Genomic DNA, 25,020 nt, shown 5'->3' with positions numbered 1-25,020 from the left:
TCTCTGCCTCTGAGAAAAAGGAAGATGCCTCAAGCATTGTCTTTGGTGGATACGTGGGAAATTTCATTAGAAATAATCTAATCTTCACCATTGTGTTCCTAGGTCCTAGCCCTTGTGGCTGCCATAGAGTAGGAGCTCAATAAAATGTGTTCAATAAATGACTGGCTATTCAAAAGCTTTCCAGAAACGGGAACACAAACTTCTATAAGAAACAAAAGGCATGCTGGCATTAGATTGATTGTCAGCTGCACTAGAAATGGAATAATAGCTTGAAAGTTCAGGGGGAAAATGATTTTCAACTTGAGACGCCTCTATCCAGTCAAATTACTTGCGAGGGCAATATAAAGACATTGTTACACATGCAAAGACTCAGAAAGCTTACCCGCCAGACACCTTTTCTTGAGGAGTTAGTAGAGCATGCACTCCATCAGTAAAAGAGCAGAGTATCCTGAGGAAGCCATGGGATTCAGGAAGCTGCAGATTTGACCCAGAATGTCAGTTTTGTGGGTGGCTAAGCCACCAGTTCATGTTTGAGCAAGAATGGGGGATCCAGGAAACAAAGGTATTTCATGGAACATACAGTTGGAAGAACTTGAAGATATATTTAAGGCAAAGAAAATGAAAATAAGAAAAGCACCTAGAAATTATATTTCCTAAAAGACTCTACAAGAAAATCTTAATACAAATATGAATTAAACTGAGTCATCAATGGGCTTTAAAAAAATATTCCAAGAAAATAGAATGGGTAAGATGGCACAGATTTCTTTCAACAACAAAAAAGTACTAGGCAAAGCAACGACAACAAAGTAACCATGATTTTGAGAAACTGAGCAGCACAGGGTTGAGACATTGTGATTACACAGAGGAAAATCAGGCCCAGCATACTACTTGGCTCTTCTGTGGACCAACATTTTCATAATGTTAATGCTGCTTATTGGTTATTGTCTATTAGAACCAACTTATAGAAGACTTAGGCCGGGCGTGGTGGCTCACGCCTGTAATCCCAGCACTTTGGGAGGCTGAGGCAGGTGGAGATTGAGACCATCCTGGCCAACATGGTGAAACCCCATCTCTATTAAAAATACAAAAATTATCTGGGCATGGTGGTGCGTGCCTGTAGTACCAGCTACGTGGGAGGCTGAGGCAGGAGAATCGCTTGCACCCCAGAGGCAGAGGTTGCAGTGAGCGGAGATGGCGCCACTGCATTCCAGCCTGGCGACAGAGCGAGACTCCATCTCAAAAAAAAAAGGCTTAGTTACAGAAGGGAATATAAATGTTATCAGTCGTGGAAATCTAAGAGAGTACAGCTTTGAAAAGTTTGGAGGTACAGAGGTTCGAGGCTGCAATGAGCTATGATTGCACCAGAGGTACTCCAGCCTGGGCAACAGAGGGAGGCCTCATTTCTAAAATATAAAATAAGAAATTTGGAGGTAGAAGCAGAGGTGGGGAGTTCAAGGGAAATAAGAGTTCAAGTTACTAAAGTGAACAATCGGACTAAATTGTAGTGTTAACTACCATGTGCACCTTAGGGGGGTGAATTAAGCTGACTTTCTATCAGTCCTTGCAAGAGTCAGTAATGTCACAAAATAGCAGCTTACTCCTATTCATACAGTTGAAGATCATCAGGAGAATTTAAAACCACAAAGGTCAAAGTGGTTGCCCTTTGGAAGTGGGACTGAGGCTGGGGAGATAAAAGGAAGGAACAATTGCTTTTTGTTCTAGGTCTTCCTCTACTCAACTTTTTTTTTTTTCCCTTTGACAAAACAAAAACCAAACATAACAATCCTGGTGAGGGTCAGAGATCATCTATTTTAATGCCTGGAAATATATTCAGTGAGTCATCTTGTGGCTCTTAAACCAAACCGAAGTTAAAAAGTATAAGAAAGTCTATATAACTGTAGACTGCAAAGCAGTTAATACAGAATGAAAACTCCCAGTCATCTCAGGAGAAGTGGTGTTTTATTGTTTCTGGTTGCTGCCAGAAATATTTCTGGATATATCCAGAAGCTCTCCTGGCTGGGTATCCACAGCTTGGCAACAGCTGCATAAAAATGGGGCCAGACCTTTTCTCACCATCCCCTTTCCCCCACCCTCACCAGTCTATTCTTACTGAGTTACAGGTTGAATTGCATCCCGGAGGCAGAGGTTGCATCCAGAGGTATACGCTGGAGTCCTAATGTGCAGTACCTCAGAATGTGATCTTATTTGGAAATAGGGTTGTTGCAGATGGAATTAGTTAAGATGAGGCCACACTGGGGTAGGGTGGTCCCTCAATCTGATATGACTGGTGTCCTTATACGAGGGGAAATTTAGACTCAGAGACAGCACACATAAAGGAAAGGCAATGTGAGGGAGAAGAAGGCCATCTACAAGTGAAGTACAGAAGCCTGGAACAGATCTTTTCCTTCCAGCCCTCAAGAAACCAACACTGTCAACACCTTTATTTTGGACCTCTAGCCTCCAGAAGTATGAGACAATAAATTTGATTAAACCATTCATTCAGCTTGTGGGACTTTGTTACAGCAGCCCTGGCAAACTAATACACTGATAGAACAAGGGAAAGAGTCCCTTTCATGACTGCCAACATTGGGTGGGAAAGAAAAGCATTAAGCACCTTTGTCATCTTCTCCCCTGATGCTGTCACAAATTTGATAGAAATCTGTGTCTTTTGCTCAGTTCTCAAGAGCAGCATTCTGAGTTCTCAAGAGCAGCATTCTGGGTAGTTTTTTTTTTTTAAGACGGAGTTTCGCTCTGTTGCCCAGGCTGGAGTGCAGTGGCACGATCTTGGTTCACTGCAACCTCCGCCTCCCAGGTTCAAATGATTCTCGTGCCTCAGCCTCCCGAGTAGTTGGGGTTACAGGCGCCAGCCACCACGCCCAGCTAAGTTTTGTACTTTTAGCAGAGACAGGGTTTCACCACGTAGGCCAGGCTGGTCACGAACTCCTGACCGCAGGTGATCCGCCTACCTCGGCCTCCCAAAGTGCTGGGATTACAGGACTGAGCCACCGTGCCTGGCCTTGTTTGTTTTTAATTGAAACTAGTCTTTGTATAGAGTACAAAGAAAGCAGTGCAGATGTTGCAAATGTTGATTTGTAGCATTTCCCTTCTCATCACCACACTACAGAATAGTTGTACATTAACTTTGACACTGTGGAAGGAAGGCAATTGGAGCTGGCCAGAGCAAAGCCATTTTGTTCCTGAATGCCATTTTACAACTGCCTGACTACAGAAGGTACTTGCCGATGTTGCAGACAAAATTGCTGCCATTATGAAAGGACTTTATGCTGAGGACTGAACTTCTCTCAAACCCCTGAATCAAGGACTTTTGCCTAGAAACCAATGAACTGTCATGATAAATCTTTATCTTCAATCAAAATAGTGGGTTATGAAGGTTATGGATGAACTAGTGAGAACTGACTTCTTACTTCCTTTAAAAACCCTACCCAAAAATAGCTGGTCAGGACACAATTCAAATGCGTTCTGTGTTCCTTGAACTGCAATTCTCAGACTGCCAATAAACTTCTTTACTTGGATTTCGGTCTCTGTGACTCTGGTTGACACATGTTATAATGAACATGTTCAGTGCTTACAAGTGTAACCAGATATTGTTCACAATAATCCTATAAGGTAGGTTCTATACTTTTATACAGAGGGATTTAGTTACTCTGCTGTATTAGTTTCCTAAGGCTTCTGTAACAAACTGTGACAACCTATGTGGCTAAAACGACACGAATTTATTACCTTACAGTTCTGAAGTTCAGAAATACAGCTCACTGGGTTAAAATCAAGGCGTCAGCATGCATGGTGGTGCTTTCCTGTAGTCCCGGCCACTCAGGAGGCTGAGGTGGGCGGATCGCTTGAGCCCAGGAGCTCAAAACCAGTCCCGGCAACATAGCAAGACCCTGTTTCAAAAAACAAACAAAAAAATCAAGGTGTCAGCTGGACTGTTACTTCTGGAAGCTCTAGGGAACAATTTTTTGGTTTTTTTTTTCCTTTTCTAGCTTCTCCTTTTCCACCTCCCACCTCCTCCTTTATTTATTTATTTATTTATTTATTTTTTTTTGAGACAGGTTCTTGCTCTGTCACCAAAGCTGGACTGCAGTGGTGGGATCTTGAGCCCTCTCCAGCTCTAGTGATCCTCCTGCCCCAGTCTCCCGAGCAGCTGGGACCACAGTGCCCATCGCTATGTCTAGCTAATTTTTCGTAGAGACGAGGGTCTCACTACGTTGCTCAGGTTGATCTCGAACTCCTGGGCTAGAGTGTTCCTCTCCTGCCTCTGCCTCTGCCTTCCGAAGCACGGGGATTGCAAACATGAGACACTGTGCCTACTCCTCTTCCAGCTTCTTGAGGCCAGCTGCATTCCTTGGCTGTTGCCCCTTCCTCCACCTTCAAATAGCTTTCTGATTCTGACCTTCTTTTCGGGCCCCTTCCACTTTAGAGAACCCTTGTAATTACTTTGTAATTACCCAACCACATACTCCAAGATCATCTCCTTATTTTAAAGTCCGCTGATTAGCAATCTTAATTCCATCTGCAATCTTAACCCCCTCTGCCAAGCAAGAGAACAAAAGCACAGGTTCCAGGGAGTAGGATGTGGACATCCTGAGGCGGGGCATTATCCCGCCTTCCACAGTTGCCCAAGGTCACATAGCTAATAAGTTCTAGCTAGCACTGAGTGCTGTGCCCGTGAAATTTATCTACATAGGCTTTCACTTAACCTGCAGACAGAACTGTTAGTGGGGGACACTTTCCCTCAGTATTATTAGCACTGTTCCACTGCAACATGGAACAACAGCTTTAAAACGTGCTCTTCGTAGGCCCGGCTACTCCGAAAACAGTGCCTCCCGCCAGACCCAGGCGGCTTCCTTCACCGGCAACCCGAGAGACGACCCGCCGGGCCCGCCCCGCGGAAGCCGCCGGTTGCCAGGCCAAGGAGTGGACTAGGGTCGCCGGGGAAGCGGGTGAGTGGTTCCCTGCCTCTGGAACGAGGAGCGCGGCGCGTGGTCGCGGCATGGAGCTGAGTGGGAGTGAGAGGTAAACGCGCTCCGGGCGCGCGGGCGCGCCCCTCACTTCCGCCCCGCGGTCTGGGCCGCTCGCCGCAAACCGCAAGTCCCTCGCCGCCTTGGGGTCTGGGCGCCTGGCGCCGTGGGGGCAGCAGGGCGGAGCGGCTTTTCCAGGAGAAAGGGCACTCACGGGTGAGGGGGGCGACTGGGCTCCCCCGCGGTGCAGTTGCCGCGCGGACGCCCCCGGGCCCAACGGATTCTTCTCGTTCGCTGCCCGGAAAGAACCAGTGAGAACCGCTGTTGCAGCAAAAAAGAAGTTAATAAGCGCAGGGCTGGCCAAACCAGAACAGGGTCTCAGACCTGTCTCCGCGAGAATTCGGGGGCGAGGGTTTTAAAGGGTATTTTGGCGGCAGGAGGCTGGGGAACTGAAACAATTGACCGGCTGGGGAGGAAATCACAAGAGCTTCTGAAACTCGGAGCGGCTTCGTTGGTTCCCAGGAAGGGGGTGGGATCAGTTTCCCTTGTCTTGAAGTTTACACGAAATCCCTCTCCTAGTTATCCTAGCCTCTGTGCTAGAATAAGAAAACGACAACACGACAACTTAGCCCGTGAGATTAGAAGCAAGATGGAGTCAGTCATATTAGATTTCTCTCATTATTTATACATCTGTAAAGGTGGTTTCCGGGCACTTTCTGAACTTAGCCCGTATCTCACTGGTGATCCCACTTATGGGTATTTGCAAATCACTTTGTTAGGTTTTTAAAAGTATTGTTGCAGGCATGCGAAGGGGCCGATATACTTTTGCCATGTCCAGAGTGTATTCAGGTCTTGTAATGATCATATGGGTGTAATATTGAGTAACAGGCAAATGTGGGCAGAAAATATCAAATGTGGTTTTCAGCTAAGAAGTCTGGTTGCTCTTAATTTATTTTCAGTTACTATCCATTGCATAGGATAAAGCCCCGAAGAAACGAATAAAGTCATGGGGAAACTTGGCTTCCATGTTAAACCGTGTAATACCAGGTGTTAGAATAGTGGTAAAGGACTTGTTTCTTTCACATCTATATACACTCAATAGACCTCATCGATCTGGGAAAAACATTTGTTTCGAAGACAATGTGCATGACTGATTGGTTATATTAAGAAATTATTTCTAGGATTTCCTGGTAATTCTGTGATAAGCAGGAATACAAATTGGAATTTTTACAGGTCACTGTAGTAGAGGTTTTAGTTTGATTTTTGCTTTGCCTGTCATGCTCTTTCTGCCTTATAATTCTTTGTGGTATGATTAAAAAACGAACACTAGGGCCGGACGCGGTGGCTCAGGCCTGTAATCCCAGCACTTTGGGAGGCCGAGGCGGGCGGATCATATGTGGTCGGGAGTTCGAGACCAGCCTGACCAACATGGAGAAACCCCGTCTCTACTAAAAATACAAAATTAGCCGGGCGTGGTGGCACATGCCTGTAATCCCAGCTACTCGGGAGGCTGAGGCAGGAGAATCGCTTGAACCTGGGAGTTGGAGGTTGCGGTGAGCCGAGATCGCACCATTGCACTCCAGCCTGGGCAACAGGAGCGAAACTCCGTCTCAAAATAAAAAACAAAAAACAAACACTATAAGCTTTTTGAAAAATCAAGTAAATGCATTCCAGTGTTTTTCCTGCAATGAAAAAGAATGCATCACTTTTCTAAGGTTTTAATAATCATAATAGCTGCCAGTTATTCAGGACCTTGTATGTACCAGGCAAAGTGTTAGGAACGTTTTATCCATTTTCTCTTATGTGCTAAGCAGTCCCACTAGCTGCTTCATCCTGGAAATATAGATGGGAGACTGAAGTCAAGGACTCCAACTGTGTGTTTAACATCTCTCTTGACTCCCAGGAACCTCCAGTTCAGCATGTCCAAAATGAAACACATGTCTGTCTTCTATCAATATGTTTTGCCCAACCCCTGTAACACTCCCACTTCCAGAAAAATCACACAAACAAAAAACCACACACACAACCATTGTGCCTTTCCTCTCTCAGGGAGTGCCAGAAACCATCTGGTTCATGCCAGAAACCTGGGAGTCAACCTTGCCCCCTTCTCTGCTTGCCCCCCATAAATCTGCCACCACAAATCCTGTCAACTGTTCTTACATCTTTCCTTCCCATTTTTTCTGACCCCGTTGCCTCCACTCTATTCCATTTCATTATTTTCCAGTCTTTTCTATTATTGGAGCCTCCTAACTGGCCTGTGTCTCTGAGCTGGCCTTCCTGCCCCTCCTCCACTGGTCCATGTAATCTGCAATCTGAGTGAATGTTTTTTCTAATATGCAAATATGATTATACTGCCTTCTTGGTTACAATGCTTCAGCAGCCTGTTACATTCTTCTTTCAATTTTTTGAACTGAATGTAATTTCTTTAGCTCTTAAATATGCAATTTCCTCTTCCTTGATTACTCTTTTCCTCCTCTTTGTCTAGCCAAGTTTCATTCATCCTTCAGGCTTCAGCTTAAATAGCCTACATTTGTTGAGGTTTATGGTTATCTCTGCATGGGATGTCCACGTTGGCAGGGACTATGGAGAGATTTTTCAGATTATAACCTCTGACTCAGTGTTGGTGCTCAGTGTCTACCTGTTGAATGTAGTATAGGGGAGGAAAAACATTTTTTCTCTACCCTCTTAGGTTCGGTAGCTGGGCCCTGCAAAATAAACTGATGAAAGATAGATTAACAGGAAAAAAGGTTTATGCATAAATGTAAAGAAGTGGTTAAACCAGGGGGCTCATATGCCATTTTAACAAAGAGTGATAAATTGTAGAGAAGTAACTAGACAAAAGTAGGGGAATGCTTCTTGGGTAAATTGTAGGAAGGTAAATATATGGCGGAAGCTAACAGAAGATAAGGGTTATTCAGTAAGGTTTGTTATGTGGACTTAAGTTGGTGCCTTCCCCGTTGGTAAGAGTTGCTCTCCTCTTCCTGGTACTGGAAAGGAAGATGCATTTACAAATGGATATTTATTACCTGTACATAGGAAAATTTATGCCCTGCATTTATACAAAAAAGGGAGGGCAAAGAGCAAATTAGTTTCAGCTTAAAACAATTCTTACATGAAAGTGGCATATTTTGGGGTAGCGTACACTGATCCTCTTCAAAAGGAATAAGTTGCTTTTCTCTTATCATGGTTATGAGAGCTACTTTGAATTAATTTTTGCTTTTTGAAAGTACATTTAATTCTCAAATGTTTCTGCTTTTGAATACAGTTTGGGAGAGCCCATGGTGACTGCGTGAGTGGAGCCCAGCTGTGTGGATGCCCCAGCATGGATGACTACATGGTCCTGAGAATGATTGGGGAGGGCTCCTTTGGCAGAGCTCTTTTGGTTCAGCATGAAAGCAGTAATCAGATGTTTGCCATGAAAGAAATAAGGCTTCCCAAGGTCACTACTAAAGAAATTAGCTCACTTTGAAAGTATACATGCAATTTATATAAAAGAATAAGTTTCTGGCCAGGCACAGTGGCTCACACCTGTATTCCCAGCACTTTGGGAGGTGGAGGCAGGTAGATCACCTGAGGTCAGGAGTTTGAGACCAACCGGAGGTCAGGAGTTTGAGGCCAGCCTGGCCAACATGGGGAAAACCCGTCTCTAGTAAAAATAGTAATAAAAAAAATTAGACAAGTGTGGTGGCATGCACCTGTAGTCCCAGCTATTCAGGAGGCAGAGGCAGGAGAATCACCCTAACCTGGGAGGCAGAGGTTGCAGTAAGCTGAGATTGTGCCACTGCACTCCAACCTTGGTGACAAAATAAGACTCTGTCTCAAAAAATAAATAAATAAATAATAAGTTTTTGAGTTTTAACATGGAATTTCTCCTTCATGCAAAAGATGTAATTGGTTTATTCGTTAGCTTTACAAGGGCTCGATACATTGTATGTGGTTCTTAGGATATTGTAATTAACAATGGGAGAAAAACAGTGAAAGTTTTGGTGGTGATTACTGCTAATTTTATTTCAGCAAATAATTGGTAATAACTTCCACTTTTGTATACCTAATGGTGCAGGAAATCTTTGCCAAAGCAACTCTGGTGCAATATTAATGAAAAAGGATCATAAAAATACAGTGAAGAACGAATGCTAACCTTTGGTACCAGTAAACCTACTCTGTGGATCAGTTTATAGGTTTTATTTCCTTTTAGACCATTACTGTGTATCATAGTTGTCCTATGAAAGAATTCATTACATGAAGACTATGTCATAATATTTGGGATCCATTTTTAAAAAATACATTCTAATAAAGTTCTCAGAGTGCTAGGTATTTTTTTCCCACTGTATTCTTGACTTTGTTCAGTGATTTTCAAACTTGACTGAGCATCATAATCATTTGGAGGGCTTATTAAAAACATGGATTGCTATGCTCCACCCCCAGGCTTCCGATTGAGTAGGTCCAGGTGGGCTTGTGAATTTGCATTTTTAACAAGTTCCCAGTTGGTGCTGATGCTGCTGGTCTGAGAACCCTTGTGTTACTACGCAATCAATGGCAATTTGTTTTCTTTTTTAAAATTTATAGTTGGGGTCTTGCTCTATTGCCCAGGTTGGAGTATAGTGGCACAATTGTAGCTCACTGCAGCTCAAACTCCTGGGCTCGAGCGATCTTCCCGCCTCACCCTCCCCAGTGGCTGGGACTACAGATATAGTTTAGTTGTAGATCTATAGTATAGTGACTACTATAGATGTAGTATAGTCCCAGCCACTGGGGAGGGTAGCCACCACACCCAACTAACAATGGCAATTTCTTGATTGTAAGATAAATCATTCAGAATTTCATCCTCATAGAGTAAGTTAGGGATAAATGGTTTTGGAAACTTACTTTGTTTGCCATCTTTGTTCATCCTTGATGCAGTAATATACCAGCATACTCTTTTTTTATCTGGACTAGTGTACTCCTCTAAGTGATGCAGACAGTCAAAACATGAAATCCCTCACCTTTTTTTTTTCTTTTAGGATAAAACATTTCTTTTCTTTTTTCTATATCACAAATCATCAAGCAAAAGATACACTATTTTTGATGGTATACTGGCTCTCTGAGTCAGGTGATACTTAGGCTGATATTAAAACTATTTACATTCTGTATGTGTAAGGAATGAAAAAAGAAAAAAAATAAAATGAAGGGGTCAGCTCAAGATGAAAATATAGCCAGAGTTGAAAAATCACCATGCATTTTCTCTTGTCATTTGACAAACTTAAGTTGACCCAAAGTGTGTTATAAAACTGCATCTAGCATTAAAGTGTCATATAAACTATGTTATTGTAAAGTTATGTATTTTAAAATGCAGTATTAAATTTATGCTTATTTAAAATGTTTTTCTAGTCTTTCTCTAATACACAGAATTCTAGGAAGGAGGCTGTTCTTTTAGCCAAAATGAAACACCCTAATATTGTTGCCTTCAAAGAATCATTTGAAGGTAAATACGAATTCCCCCAGATATGTGTGTTTCTGAATTTGATTTATAGCCACTACAGCTTTTCTAAAGAGCTTATATCTGTTTTAGCTGAAGGGCATTTGTATATTGTGATGGAATACTGTGATGGAGGGGATCTAATGCAAAAGATTAAACAGCAAAAAGGAAAGTTATTTCCTGAAGACGTGGTAAGAGATTGACTTAACATAGTTTCTCTTAAGGTTTAGAAGCCACTTTTCTCATAAACTTTGTGTAAGTTAAAACAAAAGCATTGATATCTGTAATTACCCAAGAAGGTAGATAGAAATGACTGATTTCTGTATTGGTGTTACCACTTAGTGTCCTCAGGATATGGCTGCCTGAAATGGTTTTAGGAAGTAAAATCTATAGGTTATAAATTATTATGAAATAAAATTTTCATGTTTAGAATAATTTCAAGATCGTATCACCAAATTTTGTACTAGATATTTAAAATCTTGGTTTTTATTGTACTGAAATTTTAGAAGACAGGTCTATTTTATTTTGTATTACTAAAACATCAGAAGAATGAAGCTTGCCATTTCTGTTTCTTGGGAGTACCTATTCTCAATCTTTTTCCTCCTAAAGCTTGAAGTGGTCCCTTCAGTCTAAGACTTGCTGCCTTTTTAGTGGAAAATTGCATACTAAATATTTTTTAATGAATTGGCTATGGAAAATATTTAAATTGCTCCAATGAGGGTTAGTTTGATTTAGGTTATAGCATGTTATGAAAGTATGTAAATAAATGTAAATAAATATTATTCATTTAGAAACTATATTGTTAAAAATATGGATTCTGTAGAAGGAAGTCAACCTTGGCTTCAACTGGAAGAATCTCCGTAGCAAGAGTGAAAAAGAAATTAGTTTGACATTTAATTGCAGGCCCCCAAGACACCTAGAAATTCTGGGTACTGTTGACCTTGGACTTATAAGCAGGAACTATTGACCTCAAAGGATTATTTATAATATAATGAAATCCTTTGATGTTACTGTATGGATATTCTACAAAAGTAAATGAAAATCCAGCATAATAATTACACCAGAAAAGCTGTAGTGTATTTCTTATTGGTGAACTCCCTTTATATAAGCATTTAAGAAATACTTTTATTTAGTTAAATATAAGAAAAATATAAGTGGAAGTTTTACTAAAATAAATTGCTGTTTGGACTATGCATAAGATGATGGAATATGGGAGTCACAGCTTTTCTCAATTTCTCTACGTAACACTGAATCTTAGTTGAACTATGTAATTTATAGGAGTTCTGTACTCACATTATGTAAAATCCTGGTTGACTAAGGCCTAGAGATGATTCTTTGGAATTGTGGGTTAACATGAGCCAGTTACTACATTCTTGAAGATTTTACATACCTTTTTCTTACAGATACTTAATTGGTTTACCCAAATGTGCCTTGGAGTGAATCACATTCACAAGAAACGTGTTCTACACAGAGATATCAAGTCCAAGGTGAGTGGAGTACATTTTTGGACTTAAAAAAAAAAAAAGTACATAATTCAGTCATTTTACTGTGTTATCCCATGCATTTTGGGACAGTTTTGTTTAGTTTAGAAACATTTGTCAGCCTAATATTTGTTATTTACTTTTAAAATTTAAATTCCCCCACCTTTCTTAAAATATAATTGACAAAAATTATGTATATTTATGACGTATAACATGTTTTATATATATACACACACATTGTAAAATGATTAAATCAAGGTAATTAACATGTCTATCACCTCACGTACTTATTATTTCTTTGTAGTGAGGACATTTAAGATCTACTCTCAGCACTTTTTAAGTATTCTATGCATTATTATTAACTATAGTCACCATGTTGTACAACAGATCACTGGAACTTACTTGTCCTAACTGGAACTTTGTACCCTTTGACCTAATATTTATACTTACCAAATAAGATAATACCTGCGAAAAAGTCATTGAAATCTCTGTGTAGTACAGTCATGCATCGCTTAACGACAGGGGGGTAAGTACTCAGAAATGCATCGTAAGGTGATTTTGTTGTGTGAGCATCGTAGACTGTACTTACACAAACCTAGATGGTATAGCCTATTACACACCCAGGCTATATAGTGTAGCCTATTACTTCTAGGCTACAAACCTGTACAGCATGTTACTGTACTGACTTTCTTAGGCAATTGGAATACAATGGTATTTGTGTATTTAAACATAGAAAAAGTACAGTAAAAATATGGTATTATAGTCTTCTGGGACCATTGTCATATATGCCATCCGTTGTTGACTGAAATGTGGTTATGCAGCATGTGACTGTGTATGTTAATGCGTCCTAGCCCTCTTTTAGTGACCACTTACTAAGTCCAGGTGTTCTCAGATGGAAAACGGTTGACACCTGGGCCTGCCATGTGGCATCACCCTGACACAGGTTCTCACTGGGTCGATTGGGTCTGCTGATACAACCTATAACTTGCTTGTTAGATTTTGAAGCACTCATCCTGAGTGTCCATGCAGGAGAATGTCTAGTGGTCAAGAAGGGATCTTGGTGTTTTGTGTTCCACTCTGGGACTCAGCTGTCAGCATTTCTAGCCTTAATCTCCATCATCAGCAGGCTTTGGAAGACAGCTTATCTGCCTCATGTTCGATGATAGAAGACATAATCTGAGCTCTTCTTTTTAAATGCAGAATATCTTCCTCACTCAGAATGGAAAAGTGAAATTGGGAGACTTTGGATCTGCCCGTCTTCTCTCCAAGTATGTATGTCTGTTCTACGGTAGTGACAGTAATCAAAACATCCATTTTCAGGAATGTTCTGTAATCATTTGTTGCCTTTTTATGGTTTTAGTCCGATGGCATTTGCTTGTACCTATGTGGGAACACCTTATTATGTGCCTCCAGAAATTTGGGAAAACCTGCCTTATAATAATAAAAGGTGAGTGCTGCATAGTTGATGCCAGGGTGTCCATTTAGTGACAGGCATTTTAGCCTGCAAATGATGCTAGAATCTGATGTCACTTCAAAACGGATGCATGGATCATATTGGTTTCTAAAAAATACATCTGAAAGCAGTCTGGAATCTATATTGCTAATCTATATTGCTAGGCTACTAGATAAAAGTAATAGTTTTCCAATTGCTATTAATTATAGCTGAGAGGAGCAAATGCTGAAAGAAAGGCTAGTCATTTCTAGGGATGGTATGAATTATATCAGTGGTTCCCAAACTGCTGCTCTCACTTATAAAAATCCCAAATCCCAGGTTGTGTCAACACTAATTAAATCAAAATGTCAAAGGGTGAGAAGCAGGCGCCAGTAATTTTTCAAGATCACTGGGTGATTCCAATGTACAGCAACATTTGAGAATGAATAGATTGTGTCATTGAGTTGGTATTTACAGGGCTAGATTATAAACACTTGTGATAGGTAAGTTGATTGCAGGAGGTTAATATGAAGATCTTAATGATTTAAAATGCAGTATTTTTTCTGAATATAAGTTATATGTGCCCATTGTGGGTATGGATGTGCAGGGAAGATTGGAAATAGACCTGTAAGAAAGGACATGGAAATCACCCACTTTTCCTAACTGCCAATAACATTTTGATGTTTTTTTCTTCATTTACTTTTCCCCCTAAAACTGGTTGATATATTTTATATATAATTTGCTTTTGTCGTTTTATATTATAGTCATTTCCCCACATACTTAAACTCTTCATAAATTTTCTAATGGCTACATATATTTTACTATATGGCGCTTCCAAAATTTACTTAGTAATTCCTCTGTTGTTGGCCTTATATTTCTAGATTTCAGTCTCGTAAACAGTGCTGTAATTAACATACCTTTTGTGTATAAATTTGTCCTTGTTTTATATGACATTCTTGGCATGGATTCCTAGAAGGAGAAACACCTAAAGGCTGTTGTTACTTTTTGCTGACTTGCTTTCTGAAAAGGGTATGACAATCTATACTAAATAGGTTTTTTTAAGGGTAGAATTGACTGAATGGGGACAAAACAGCTCTACAGGGACTTTTTGGGACAATTGGGGAAATTTGGGTATGCAGTAAATATTAAATAATGTTACTGAATTGAGATTAAATTCCTTGGATGTGATAACAGTATTGTGTTTATGAGGGAAAGTGTAGGTCTTTGTTCTTAGGAGATACATGCTGATGTATGTAGGGATGAAGTGTTCAATATCTGCAACCTTTTTTTTTTTTTTTTTTTGAGACGGAGTCTCACTCTTGCTCAGGCTTGAGTGCAATGGCACAATCTTGGCTGACTGCAATCTCCGCCTCACGAGTTCAAGCGATTCTCCTGTCTCTGCTTCCTGAGTAGCTGGGACTACAGGCGCCCGCCGCCACACCCAGCTAATTTTTGTATTTTTTAGTAGAGATGGGGTTTCACCATATTGGCCAGGCTGGTCTTGAACTCCTGACCTTGTGATCCGCCCGCCTCGGCCTCCCAAAGTGCTGGGATTACAGGTGTGAACCACCAGGCCCGGCAGACAACCTTTTTGCAAGAGATTCAGGTAGATATAGAGGAGGGAGATTAGCATGCAAACATGGCCAATGAGAATGATTGGGGGACCTACCTAGATAAGGGCATGTGGACATTGCAACTTTTCTGTAGATCTGAAATTTAAAAAAACTAAACGGGGAAATAGTTGGTAAAAACCATTAATTAAAATAAAAAGGAATATCATTTAGAAAAGTCCAGAGGAGCTGGGCCTGGTAGTGCATGCTTGTAGTCCCAACTACCTGGGAGGCTGAGGCAGGAGGATTGCTTGAGCCCAGGAGTTCAAGGCAGCAGTACAGTGACATCATGCCTGTGAATAGCCACTGCGCTCCAGCGTGGGCAGCACAGTGAGACGCCATCCCTTAAAAAAAAGAAAAGGTGGGCCGGGCGTGGTGGCTCACGCCTGTAATCCTAGCACTTTGGGAGGCCGAGGTGGGTGGATCACGAGGTCAGGAGATTGAGACCATCCTGGCTAAGACGGTGAAACCCTGTCTCTACTAAAACAAACAAACAAACAAAAAATTAGCCGGGCATGGTGGCAGGCACCTGTAGTCCCAGCTACTCGGGAGGCTGAGGCAGGAGAATGGCGCGAACCCGCGAGGCCTCAGAGCTTGCAGTGAGCTGAGATTGCGCCGCTGCACTACAGCCTGGGCAACAGAGCGAGACTCCATCTCAAAGAAAAGGAAGAACCCTATCCCTTAGAGCCATCCAGAAGCCTGTGTGGGAAGTAGAGAGCTGCCCAGCAGGAGATGTGATCAAAGGCTGGGTGCTGTGTCCAGGGTGGTCGGAATAGAAGCTGCACTGGATGCCTTCTAGAGTCCTTCTTCCAGCTGTGATCATCTGAGTCGGCAAATATTCCCTCTTGCTACTGAATTCCCAAATGCTACTGAAGTGATATCTCAACCACCCCGATTTGAAGGGGTGGGGATTGAAGAGCAGAGAGTTTTATTGTGAACATTACTCTTAGGAAGTATCGAGGTGTTAGACCAAAATTATATGTTTTAATACCTAGGAATTACTTGTGATATCTATTCTTATTAAAGGTAAGAAATTATTTTTTGTACTAGAAAATACGTAACCCACTTGTGATTACATTGCTTCTTTATGCTTTCAGTGACATCTGGTCCTTGGGATGCATCCTGTATGAACTCTGTGCCCTTAAGCATCCAGTAAGTATGGCGTGCAAAATGGAAAAGGCAGCTTGTCATATCTAGCTGAGTCCTAATAATGTGACAGATTCTAGTTGGCAGTTTGCTTCCCTAGGATGAAGTCATTATAAAAGTTTGTATATGTTTCCAGTGCAGTCATCTGCCCTGAGTTAGTTTTGTAGCATATACTAATAGGAAATTTGAATTATTTAGTTTGGCTGTGCAATACATAACCTTTCTCTCTCTATTTTTCTTTCTCCTTTCCTCTTTTCTTTCTTTTTGCTATTCTTAATTTTTTGTTTTGATAAAATCAATATAAAATTTGCCATTTTATCCATTTTTAAGTGTACAATTCATTGTCATTAATTACATTCACAATATTGTGCAACCACCACTATTATCTCTTTGAGGTTCTTTTGTTTTGTTTTATTTCGTTTTTGAGATGGAATCTTGCTCTGTTGCCCAGTCTGGAGTGCAGTGGTGCAATCTCAGCTCACTGCAACTTCCACCTCCTGGGTTCAAGTGATTCTCCTGCCTCAGCCTCCCAAGTAGCTGGGACTACAGGTGCATACCACCATGCCCAGCTAAATTTTTTTTGTATTTTTACTAGAGACATTTTTGTGTTTTTTTTTGTATTTTCCCCATGTTGACCAGGCTGGTCTCGAACTCCTGACCTCAGGTGATCCACTCGCCTCGGCCTCCCAAAGTGCTGGGATTACAGGCATGAGCCACTACGCCTGGCCACTACTATCTCTTTGTAAAACTTGTGTCATCACCCCAACCAGAAACTCTGTACCCATTAAACAGTTACTCCCCATTTCTTCCCTTTCCCCAGCCCCCCAATCTAATTTCTGCCTCATTAATTTGCATATTCTAGATATTTCATACAACTGGAATTATAGAACATTTGCCCTTTTGTGTCTGGTTTATTTCACTAGCACAGTGTTTTCAAGATTCATCCATGTTGTAGCATCTATCAGGATTTCATTCCTTTTTATGGCTGCATAGTATTCCGTTGTGTGTATAGACCTGTTTATCCATTCATTTGTTGAGGGACACTTGGGTTGTTTCTGTCTTTTGGCTATTGTAAATAATGCTGTTAGAACAAATGGTGTACAGGTATCTGTTAGAGTCCTTGATTCCGAATTTTGAGGTATACATTTAGCAGTGGAACTGCTGGGTTATATGGTAATTGTATTTAGCTTTTTGAGGAAGCACCAAACTTTGCAAGAGTGGCCGCATCATTTTTTTCCTCAGCTTTTTGCAGTTAGATTTCACTTATCATATGAGTTTCCTCTCTAACTGAAATATCATGAAAACATAGACTTTACCCTATTATATGTTTTTTCAAGATATTTTTAAAAATATGAACAAAAAAAAGGTTAAATAACTTGTCCCGCTTGTTCAGCCATTGTTTATTACATAGAACAACAACGGCAGGGCTAATTCCTATTAGTTCTTAGCTTTGCATAGAAATAAATTCTGTTCTTTGGGCATAGGTTGAAAGTTAGCTTTTTTACAGATGTACTTGAGGGCACATAGAGCTCAGGAGAGGGTGAATGGTTGAGAAACAATCTTCACCACTACCAGATGAAAGTAACTCAAACTGAAGACACCTGGTATTAATGAGCGGTTATCTTCCTTGAGTGTAAGTGGTTTATAATGATAGCTACACAGTTAGAACAACTTGGGGAACCTTTAAAATGCTGATGCCTAGGCTCACAGCACAGTGATTGAATTAAAATCTCTGAAAATGTCCTGGGGAGTAATGTTTTTAAAACAGGTGATTACAATGTACAGCCCAAGTTGAGAACCACCATAGTCTACAAATAAAATTATTTTTAAAATTCCAACATCTTATAATTCTTTACTTCCTGATTGTATCTTTTTCATAATTTACATGTACACATTCTTCTTTTTGCTAGCAAGAATGAGTATTAAGGACTATAGTGCCCTGAATATTTGGCATGAGATCTGTCATCCCTTGTCTGCTCGAAGACAAAAGTTGTTCTCAAACCTTTAGGAAACGCAGGTAGTTGGTGTAATAGTTAAAAAGCCAGAGGCAAGGCAGATTCAGTGGTATTTGTCATTATCACAATTTGTCCTTTGTTATGTGTTGATTTTTCTTTTTCATATATTCACTTGCATTTTTTATTCATAGGGCAATACACTTTTTTAAAAATAAACTTCTTTTAAATTTTAAAACAGTTTTAGATTTATAGAAAAATTACAAAGATTGTACAAAAAGCTTCCATATACCCCACACTGTAATTAGCATCTATCATAGCCTTGAGGTGTAGAATCATTTCTTAAGCAAGATTCAACAAGCAGAAATTATTAAGGAAAAATGATGAATAAATTTGACTATATTAAATTTTAAATTTTGCATAGCAAAAGATACCATAAATAAAAACATACAGATCAGCAGAAAACATTTTCAAACATAACTAGCAATTATTTAATAAAATATCTTTTTTTTAATTTTTATTTTAAGTTCTGGGGTACATGTTCAGAGTATGCAGCTTTGTTACATAGGTAAACGTGTGCCATGGTGATTTACTGCACCTCTCAACCCCTCATGTAGGTATTAGGGCAATACACTTTCAAGGTAGAATGCTGACACATTCTTTCATAAGCATTACCAAGGCTGACATCTAATGTTAGTTCTGATATATTTATTATACATTGAAAACTTTAAAAATGTTATTCCAGTCTGTCATTGTATATCCCATGGTGTTACTCATCAAATTTTAATAGCTGCTTTAATGACAGGAATGGTTAAAAAGGATTTTGCAGTAGAAGTTTAAAATTGGAAAAGTCTGGCCAGGTGCAGTGCCTCATGCGTGTAATCTCAGCACTTTGGGAAGCCAAAGTGGGAGGATCGTTTGAGCCCAGGAGTTCAAGACCAGCCTGGGCAACATAGCGAGACCCTGCATCTAAAAAAAGAAAAAAAAATTAAAAAATTAGCCAGGCACGGTGGCACATTCCTGTAGTCCCAGCTATTTGGGAGGCTGAGGTGGAAGGATCGCTTGAGCCCAGGAGATCAAGGATGTAGTGAGCTGTGATTGCACCATCACACTCAAGCCAAAAAACCACCTGTAGAAAACTGGAGAAGTCTGAAGTGCATGTTGCTATGGAGCAGGCCTGGCAGTTTCTGGGGAGGGCTGGGGCAAAGGGATATTACACTTATTATAAACCTTCAGTATCATTTGATGTTTTAAAAGGCCATGTGTATATATTACTTTGATTTTCAATATATATTAATAAGGTATATCTGCAAAAACATTAGGACTAATAAGGTAGTCACAGCAGGCATTGATGGAAATACTTTTTCTAGATGGGGAAGCTTTTTACCATTCATGTTTAACTTTCTCCTAAGCCACCTTAAGATTATATAATGGTATCTTAAGGACACCTCTAGAAAGAAAAATGACCAGATAGCAGATATGTTTATAAAATTAGAATAATTTACATAACTGGTAGTTTCTTACTTCCATTTCTTCCCCTGTATCTGCTTGTAAAGTTCAATTTTCCTTTTCAGTTTCAGGCAAATAGTTGGAAAACTCTTATCCTCAAAGTATGTCAAGGGTGCATCAGTCCACTGCCGTCTCATTACTCCTATGAACTTCAGTTCCTAGTCAAGCAGATGTTTAAAAGGAATCCCTCACATCGCCCCTCGGCTACAACGCTTCTCTCTCGAGGCATCGTAGCTCGGCTTGTCCAGAAGTGCTTACCCCCCGAGGTATGATCTGTGTTGGATTGGTTGTGAACAGTCTTCAAGTGTATGGTAAAATGGTTTGTTATCTTTTAACATTATACATTACATGTGCTCATCAAAATCCAATGATACAGAAGTATATTAAAAAATAAAAAGTTAAAACTTCCTTTCCTTCCTCTTCCCCCCCCACAATGCTATTCCCCAAGTATAATCACAGTTTGTATATCCTTCCAGACCTTTTTTAGACATATATAAATGTCTGCATTTGTCTAAATTATGTGTACTTTTTTTTTTTGAGACGAAGTCTTGCTCTGTTGCCCAGGCTGGAGCGCAGTGGTGCGATCTTGGCTCACTGCAACCTCCACCTCCCTGGTTCAAGCAATTCCCCTGCCTCAGCCTCCCAAGTGGCTGAGATTACAGGCACACGCCACCACGTCCAGCTAATTTTTTTGTATTTTTAGTAGAGATGGGGTTTCACCATGTTAGCCAGACTGGTCTCAAACTCCTAACTTGAGGCAGTCTGCCCGTCTCGGCTTCCCAAAGTGCTGGGATTACAGGCGTGAGCCACCATGCCTGGCCTGTATGTACTGTTTTAAGTGGTACTTTTGTTTTTCAACTTGAAATATTATTGTGCTAAAGAATGCTGATGATGAAATGACATCACGGCAGTATCTATAGAAAAGTATGTTTTCACATCTCTAAATTCTCAACTTTAAATTTCAGATCATCATGGAATATGGTGAGGAGGTATTAGAAGAAATAAAAAATTTGAAGCATAATACACCAAGAAAAAAAAGTAAGAATTTTGGACAGAATATTTTTTGTTAAGTGCTCTTTTAAAAATATACTCTAACAGAAAAGAAATGTATAATTTTTAAGTTATTAGAAATGATTATCAGAGCTACTCCTCAAATGAACATTTTCTTTTTGTTACTTTAGATGTAATTCTGTACTGAATACTCTACTTTTTGATCCCTGAAAAAAATTGGGATTTAGAAAAGCCTAGTTTTGGATATTTTAAGGACGGAAAGATTATGCTGTCATTATTAGTTCCATATTTTCTCTGGCTTGTTGTGTAGGTCAAGTAGAAGGCTTCTTCTGTGGGCTGACCTAAGAATCTATCCATGAAAATATAGCACTAATCTTTTAGGAAAATGTATCCCAAGTTTCTGAAGAACCGTCGTGTAAACAGACTTTTTTAAAAGAGAAGCTTTTCTAATGTAAACTGTGGACTCTGGGTGATGGGTGGTAGTGATGTGTCAGAGTAGGTTTATCGACTGTGGTGGTGCGGCATGTTAGTATTGGGGAGTGGTATGTGTGTGGGGACAGGTGGTATACGGGACTCTCCGTATTCACCACTCAGTTTTCCTGTGAACCTAAAACTGCTTGTTTTGTTTTTTTTTTTTTTGAAATGGAGCTTCATTCTTGTTGCCCAGGCTGGAGTGCAATGGCACAATCTCGGCTCACTGCAACCTCTGCCCCCCAGGTTCAAGCGATTCTCTTGCCTCAGCCTCCCAAGTAGCTAGGATTACAGGGATGTGCCACGATGCCTGACTAATTTTTTGAATTTAGTAGAGACGGGGTTTCACCATGTTGGTCAGGCTGGTCTCGAACTCCTGACCTCAGGTGATCCACCCACCTTGGCCTCCCAAAGTGCTGGGATTACAGGCCTGAGCCACTGTGCCTGGCCTAAAACTGCTCTTAAACAGTAAAATATCCTAATTAAAAACAAAAACCAGAGCCTTTTCCAAAGTTGTGAATCATTCACATAATAGCTACATGAAATTTTCATACATCCATAGTCTATCCTGAGAAAATATCAAATTAATTTATTGTCTCTTTGGAAGTTGTCATCTCTGAATTTTTTCAAAGCTATTTTTATTCCTTTTCATTTCTCATCAGTGATTTCCTTCTGAAGAAATCCAACAGAGATAGTAGCTATGAATGGAATACAGGAGAAGAATTAAGAAGTGTAGGAGATCATTCGCTGCTGGGACATGTTGCAAAACCTCCATTGCCTGGCGCTCTTTATCATAATGTTATATGCAGATACTACAAAAGAAACATTTTGAGAACTGTATTGTTTTCTTATACTTAACTTTTAAGTGTTGCTTTTGGAAGAATGCAAACCCTTCAGTCTTATAACTCAACCTTTTCTCCATTGGTTAAGAGATAGCGGCTGGGCGCGGTGGCTCACGCCTGTAATCCCAGCACTTTGGGAAGCCGAGGTGGGTAGATCATGAGGTTAGGAGATCGAGACCATCCTGGCTAACATGGTGAAACCCCGTCTCTACTAAAAATACAAAAAATTAGCTGGGCGTGGTGGCAGGCGCCTGTAGTCCCAGCTACTCAGGAGGCTGAGGCAGGAGAATGGCATGAACCCGGGAGGCGGAGGTTGCAGTGAGCTGAGATTGCGCCACTGCACTGCAGCCTGGGCGACAGAGCGAGACTCCGTCTCCAAAAAAAAAAAAAAAAGAGAGATAGCCAGTTACCTTTGTTTTACCAGTTTGCTTTAGCATAGGTATTATTCTGTGGCTTTTGTTCACATCTCAAGGTAATGGGAAATTAGTTTTAAAATGCTGGGCAAAAAAAAAGAGACTAAGAAAAATTTCAAGGCAATTTGGAAAAATGTAGGGTTTTTTTTTTAAATTAACTATATTTTATTTTATTTTTGAGACAGAGTCTCATTCTGTCACCCAGGCTGGAGTGCAGTGGTGCAGTCTCAACTTACTGCAACCTCTGCCTCCCGGGTTCAAGCAATTCTCATGCCTCAGCCTCCAGAGTGGCTGGGATTACAGGCGTGCGCCACCATACCTGGCTAGTTTTTTTTTTTTTTTTGGTAGAGACAGGGTTTCACCATGTTGAGCAGGCTGGTCTCAAACTCCTGACCTCAGGTGATCCACCCGCCTTGGCTTCCCAAAGTGCTGGGATTAAAGGGATGAGCCACCGTACCCGGCCGAAAAAGTGTAGTGTTACAGTTTCTAAAAAGAGGAATAAAGTAGTTAGAGAAATGCCACCAGACTGGGACCATATGTCTGATGGCATCTCCAGTTTAATCTGTAGACAGACCAGAATAATGAAATGGAACAGGGCAGGTATCGCGTCTAATTTGCACACTCTTGTATTCTCAGTGCATCATCATCCATGTTCAATAGCAATTTTTTAAAACGTTGAAGGAATAAGGGACATGAACCACTATGAGGCATAGCCATTCCTACCAAAGGGATCAATTGCCAGGGTTCTCTCCTGACTTCTCCTGCTGGTCTCTTCTGAGTTAATAAACAGCTCACTTCTTTTTAGGGATACCTATTCCACCAGCTGTGATAGCTGACAGGAAAAGCACGGACTCCACTAGCTAGCATGCACCAAAGGGGATAATAACCTTAAGTATGCAGAGTATGTTACCTCATAGTGTTTAAATGGGTTGGCATAAGTGAATAGAGATGTCTTTTAACTTTTAGATTTTAACTTTAGGAATGAAACAGTGGAAATAGCCTCTTTCAACAACTGAGATGTATTATTAGGTGATTAAAGCTTGTTATTCCCATTCAGGATATCAGAGAGCTTTGGCTCTTTGACTTTAATAACTTCACTCACTTCTCCAGCTGTATGAAGATCGTATTAGGAACTTAATAGGATGATCCTTTATGTGTTTTATCTTTCTAACTTCTCTCTCTCTTTTAAAAGCAAACCCCAGCAGAATCAGGATAGCTTTGGGAAATGAAGCAAGCACAGTGGTAAGTGCTTTAAAATTACTTTTATGAGGCTGGGCGCGGTGGCCAGGCATGTTGGTCCATGCCTGTAATCCCAGCTACTCGGGAGGTTGAGGCAGGAGAATCAAGTGAACCTGGAGACGGAGGTTGCAGTGAGCTGAGATTGCGCCATTGCACTCCAGCCTGGGTGACAAGAGCGAGACTCCATCTCAAAAAAAAAAACAAATACATGTATGAAATATCTACTTCCTGGATACCGGGTTACCCTTAAGTGCCGTAAGATATTTGGAAGACTGTGACCTGGTCCCTCTAGTTAAGTACTTCTTCCTTCATCTTTTGGCATGTGAAATAACTGGTAGCTGTTCATCTGCACTGTCAGCTGAGCCACTTTAGGTCGCCATTTATTGTTTATTTTTCCATTTATTGTTATTATTATTTGTGATGGAGTCTTGCTCTGTCACCCAGGCTGGAGTGCAGTGGCACCATCTTGGCTCACTGCAAGCCCCGCCTCCTGGGTTCATGCCATTCTTCTGCCTCAGTCTCCTGAGTAGCTGGGACTGCAGGCACCCACTACCATGCCTGGCTAATTTTTGTATTTTTAGTAGAGACGGGGTTTCACTGTTTTAGCCAGGATGGTCTCGATCTCCTGACGTCGTGATCCACCCACCTCAGCTTCCCAAAGTGCGTGGGATTACAGGCGTGAGCCACTGCGCCCGGCCTCCGTTTTTGATTATTGATGATAGTGGTTTCAATACAGATGTGAAAGAATTTTGTCTTGCTTTCAGTCATGAAAATCTTGTGTTATCCTGGCTTTTTTTTTTTTTTTGAGATAGGGTCTCACTTTGGCATCCAAGCTGGAGTGCAGTGACGTGAACATGGCTCACTGCATCTTCGAACTCCTGGGCTCAAGTGATCCTCCCACCTCAGCCTCCCAAGTAGCTGGGACTACAGGCATGTGCCACCATGCCTAGCTAACTTTTTTTTTTTTTTGGCATTTTTTTTAAGAGATGGGGTTTTGCTATGTTACCTGGGCTGGTCTCAAACCCCCGTGTTCAAGTGATCCTCCCGCCTCAGCCTCTTAAAGTGCTAGGATTATAGGTGTGAGCCATTGGGCCTGGCTGCTTTTTGGTTCGTTTATTTTGAAACAGAATCTCCCTCTGCCACCCAGGCTGGAGTGCAGTGGCGTGATCATGGCTCACTGCAACCTCTGCCTCCCGGGTTCAAGCGATTCTCATGCCTTAGCCTCCTGGTTAGCTGGGACCACAGGCACGAGCCACTGTGCCCAGCTATTTTTTTGTCTTTTTGTAGAGATGGGGTTTTGCTATGTTGGCCAGGCTGGTCTTGAACTCCTGACCTCAAGTGATCCGCCTGTCTTGGCCTCCCAAAGTGCTAGGATTACAGGCATGAGCCACCACGCCTGGCCTGCTTTTTGTTTTTTTATGGTGGTAGAATATACATAACATAAAATATGCTATTTTAGCCAATTCTAAGTGTACAATTG

The 25,020-nt window shown here is 40.9% G+C and overlaps 1 protein-coding gene across 9 annotated transcripts in view; it reads left to right on the top strand.

Moving 5' to 3' along the window:
* Positions 1-25,020, top strand: part of NEK3 (NIMA related kinase 3) — a 39,263-nt gene that overhangs the window by 7,036 nt on the left and 7,207 nt on the right. For 6 of the 9 annotated variants that reach the window (XR_004030185.1, XR_004030186.1, XM_030813443.1 and 3 more), the window contains 11 exons: positions 4,818-4,961; positions 8,245-8,418; positions 10,347-10,440; positions 10,528-10,625; positions 11,838-11,921; positions 13,116-13,183; positions 13,276-13,362; positions 16,055-16,109; positions 19,630-19,830; positions 20,530-20,602; positions 23,494-23,543. Coding sequence is in view for 7 of the 9 variants with exons in the window: in XM_030813443.1 (XP_030669303.1) it covers positions 8,302-8,418; positions 10,347-10,440; positions 10,528-10,625; positions 11,838-11,921; positions 13,116-13,183; positions 13,276-13,362; positions 16,055-16,109; positions 19,630-19,830; positions 20,530-20,602; positions 23,494-23,543 (927 nt within the window). In the remaining 2 variants the exon portion in view is untranslated. The remainder of the gene's footprint in view (positions 1-4,817; positions 4,962-8,244; positions 8,419-10,346; positions 10,441-10,527; positions 10,626-11,837; positions 11,922-13,115; positions 13,184-13,275; positions 13,363-16,054; positions 16,110-19,629; positions 19,831-20,529; positions 20,603-23,493; positions 23,544-25,020) is intronic. The other 3 variants (XM_030813445.1, XM_030813444.1, XM_030813446.1) reach the window with 3 other exon arrangements.

This window comes from Nomascus leucogenys, chromosome 5 (genome assembly GCF_006542625.1).
Source record: "Nomascus leucogenys isolate Asia chromosome 5, Asia_NLE_v1, whole genome shotgun sequence".
NCBI classification, from domain to species: domain Eukaryota; kingdom Metazoa; phylum Chordata; class Mammalia; order Primates; family Hylobatidae; genus Nomascus; species Nomascus leucogenys.
This window is presented reverse-complemented; position numbering and strand designations above follow the sequence as displayed.